The sequence below is a fragment of the Miscanthus floridulus genome, chromosome 1 (assembly GCF_019320115.1).
Source record: "Miscanthus floridulus cultivar M001 chromosome 1, ASM1932011v1, whole genome shotgun sequence".
NCBI lineage: Eukaryota > Viridiplantae > Streptophyta > Magnoliopsida > Poales > Poaceae > Miscanthus > Miscanthus floridulus.
In genome coordinates this window covers 182029878-182033487 of record NC_089580.1, presented here as the reverse complement: position 1 = coordinate 182033487, position 3610 = coordinate 182029878, and the positions used below count along the sequence as shown (strand labels likewise).

General features: G+C 53.8%; 1 protein-coding gene across 1 annotated transcript; it reads right to left on the bottom strand.

Moving 5' to 3' along the window:
- Window positions 1-283: 283 nt before the first annotated feature.
- Window positions 284-3274, bottom strand: LOC136504418 (pentatricopeptide repeat-containing protein At1g10270-like). Its single transcript, XM_066499338.1, has one exon. It carries the CDS (start codon window positions 3155-3157, stop codon window positions 614-616), a length of 2544 nt encoding a protein of 847 aa, XP_066355435.1. The 5' UTR covers window positions 3158-3274; the 3' UTR covers window positions 284-613.
- Between the last annotated feature and the right edge of the window lie 336 nt (window positions 3275-3610).

Genomic DNA, 3610 nt, shown 5'->3' with positions numbered 1-3610 from the left:
TTATGAAACATCTAGAGGAGCCTTACTGCAACATGAAAGGAAATGACTCAAACAAACTAAATTGCTTGTTGCGCCATGAAACGACAGGCTACTGCAGCATCGAAAATACACATCTTGGTCTCCATCTCCATCTCGATCAAAAGAAAACAGCCATTGCAACAAAATCAACCTGTTATTTGGGACATCTAGTTATACTTGCCACAACATCCAAAAATAAATCTAGATACTCATCTTACCTCGATAAAAACATATCAATTCTGCGGTGCACAAAGAAGGATGATTCTTTGTAAGAACCGATAGATTGTCAATATATTTAAACAAAAACTAGAATCCTAGATAGATCAATAACTGTAAATAAAAATTAGATTGTCAATATCAAATAACAACGTACATATACTTCCAAAAACACCAAGCATGCTGACTAAAAGTTCCAACTTAAACAAACAGTAAAGAGCGTTCCTTAATCCTGAGAAACATCAGTGAATTCAGTTAAACGGTACAGCAGCGAGGACCATGGGAACAATATGGGAGTCTGATTCACATCTATCCAAGACTAATCCATTTTATGACTGAAAATCCTTTTTGACTTGAAGCCAAAATATATATGCAGTCTTCATGCTTTCAGAAATGCTACTTGTTGCCGATCTTCAGGAGTGGTAGTCTCTTGATGGTCTTTAGATGAAGCGGTTTCAGAATCACCATGGGGAGCGTCAAATCCCTGCAGACCATTAGACGGCCTGTATCCAGGGTTGTATCTATAGAAGTCATTGTTATGTTGGACATGTGGCATGCCAAAACTTGTCTGGTGATGTGGTAACTGAGATTCATGTGACTGCGCTTGAGGGCCACCGTATCCCAGTTGCCCTTGGGTTGATCCATAACCACTTGAGCTCCAGCGGGAACCATATGAGGGTTGGCTTGAAGCCACATATGCAGGCAGCGCTCCTCGATTTCCAAATCCGGCCTGTTCTTGTTGGGGCTCAAAGCGATACCCTGACTGAAGCAATTGGGCACCATACCCAACTTGTGGTGGATGGTTGCTAAATTTTGGTTCTCCATGTGGAGAGCCAAACTGACCATGCTGATTTTCCATGTTACTGTATCCTGGTACACCCTGAGAAGCACCAAACTGTGGCTGTTGTGGCTGATTTCCTATGTTACTATATCCTGGTACACCCTGAGAAGCACCAAACTGTGGCAGCTGTGGCTGAGACGAACCAACTACAGCATGTACAGGCTGAGGTGCACCATACCCAGGCTGCGCTCGAGGAGCACCAAAACCTGGATTCCATGAATGAGATGAGCCAAACTCAGGCTGCCTATTCTGATTGTTACTAAATGTTGACTGTTGTGGCTGAGAGTAAACAAATCCAGGCTCCACCGCTGGAGCAGAGCTAAAGCCAGGTTGTTTTACTTGAGCAGCACCAACTGCATTGCGAGAGCGATACTCAGTCCTCAACTGATACTCTGTCCTTGGCTGAGGTGTTGGCATAGGTTTTTCTTCAAAAGCTTTCTCAATTTCTTCCTGTCGATCAGCCTTCTTGAAAAAGTCAACAACAGACTCACAGAACTCCGGATGAGGCACAATGCCACCCCTTGCCATGTCCATCACTAGGCACCTTGCCTGATCCAAGTCCCCTTCTTTGCATAAGGCTTTGACAAGGATTTCAAAAGTGGTCGTGTTTGGTTTGATCTCCTTATCAGGCATCCTCCCGTACACCTTCAAGGCATCATCAATCCGGCCAGCTTCTGTAAGTCCTTCAAACATGCGGTTGAAGAAACCAATATTGAACTTTGGCCCATGCTCCCTCCCATCTGCCATTTTGTAGAAATACTGCATTGTATCTTCCACACGACCTTCCTTGAAGCACGAGTCAACAAGGTAAGTGTAGGTGTACACATCTGGAAGGACAGACTTCGTCTCCATTTCCTCAAAGAGCTTTTCTGCCTCAGCTAGCATCCCATTCTCACAGAGTTTGCCAATGATGTTGTTGAAGCAACCAACATCCATTTGGACGTTCTTCCTGGGCTGGCGGTGGAAGACCTCAATTGCCTCCTTGAACTTGCCCTCCCTGAAGCACTGGTTAACCATGACATTGTAGGACTCGGCGTTGATGCCGATGAAGCTTGGCGGGCTGTGGTTGTCAATCATGGTTTCCCATAGGTCGTTGGCCTCCTTATGCTTGCCGTGCTTGAAGAGTGTCTCAAGCAGGACGTTGCAGGTGGCTGGCGTCATCTTAAAGCCCCGTTCCAGAAGGGACTGGTAGTTCTCCATGGCCTCCTTGTCCTTGCCCTGTTTCCAGTACCCCTCCATGAAGGTGGTGTGGACGACACCGTCGTAGACAAGGCACCTCTCTGCGAGCTCGTTGAAGAGCTCGAAGGCCCTGTCCCAGTCGCCGAGATCGATGTAGCCAGCGATGAGGTTGTTGTAGACGAGGGAGTCGGCGCCAGCGTTGCGGGAGAGCATCTCTCGGAGGAGGTCGAGCGCGTCACGGAGGCGGCCGGCAGCGACGAGACCCTTGGTGAGGTGGCGGTAGGTGACGGCAGAGGGGGAGAAGGGCGCAGACGCGAGCATGTCGTGGTACACCTGCATCGCGGTGTCGACGCGGTTGGCCTCGCAGTGTGCGAGGATGAGGGTGTTGTAGGAGACGATGTTGGGGACGATGTTGGAGCGGCGGAAGAAGAATTCGAAGAGGGCGACGGCGTCATCGTGGCGGGCGGTGCGGACCATGGCCGCGGCCACAGCGTTGCAGGTGAAGACGGTGGGCCGGACGCGTGAGGAGACGGCAGCGCGGGCGGCGACGGAGGCGCCGTCGAGATCACCCGAGCGGATGAGGGACTGGACGCGGTTGTGGAGGCTGAGGCGCGGGCCGACGAGCGCGGAGGTGGTGTCCGGGAGGCGGGGCGCGTTGGGGTCCCGCGGGGGAGGCGGGGAACGGCGGAGCGCGTTGATCGGAGGCTCGATGCGGAGGCGGCGCTTGCGGCGGCGGCGCTCGGCAGCTGCTTCCTCGGCGGACGAGAAGGCGAAGTGGCGGCGCCCCGTGGGGGTGAGGAGCCCCGCGAGGGTGGGTGGGGGTGAGGAGCAGATGGCGGGGGCGGGCGAGGGGTGGAGGTGGGAGAGGCGGCGGAGGAGCAGGATACGACGGTAGAGCGCCATCTCCACTCGGAGGGACCAGGGACGTCGGACGTGTGTTGCCTCGGTGTGCGGCGGCGGTGGCCGGTGGCGGCGGAAGGGTGGAAGAACCGAAGAAGCGCCCTGCGGCTGCAACTAGCAAGGCAAGCAGCGAGGGAGAGCCGCTAAACCCGCTGGGCTGACCCGCGCCGCAAGCTCACATAGGACGGTGGATGGGCGAGGACGCGAGGTGGTCCGCGGGCCAACCAGCGGAGGGAGGTGGCGTCCAGAAGTGGGCTGTCTGGGTAGGCGAAGAGAGCTCGCGGGCTTGCCGCATCTCGCATGCAGGCCGAATCGTCGGCAGAACCCGATGTGCGTCGACCTAACTAGCATGGGCCACGTTCGTGGGTCGGCCCAAGCTACCTTAAACCCAGACGCCGAGATTCTCAAGTTGCGACGTGCGTCGTGCGACGCTGGCGCCACGCGGCCTGTTTCACG

What these genes read in the sequence shown, in the direction of transcription:
- LOC136504418 (XM_066499338.1), bottom strand. Translation starts at nt 3,157, where the DNA reads ATGGCGCTCTACCGTCGTATCCTGCTCCTCCGCCGCCTCTCCCACCTC.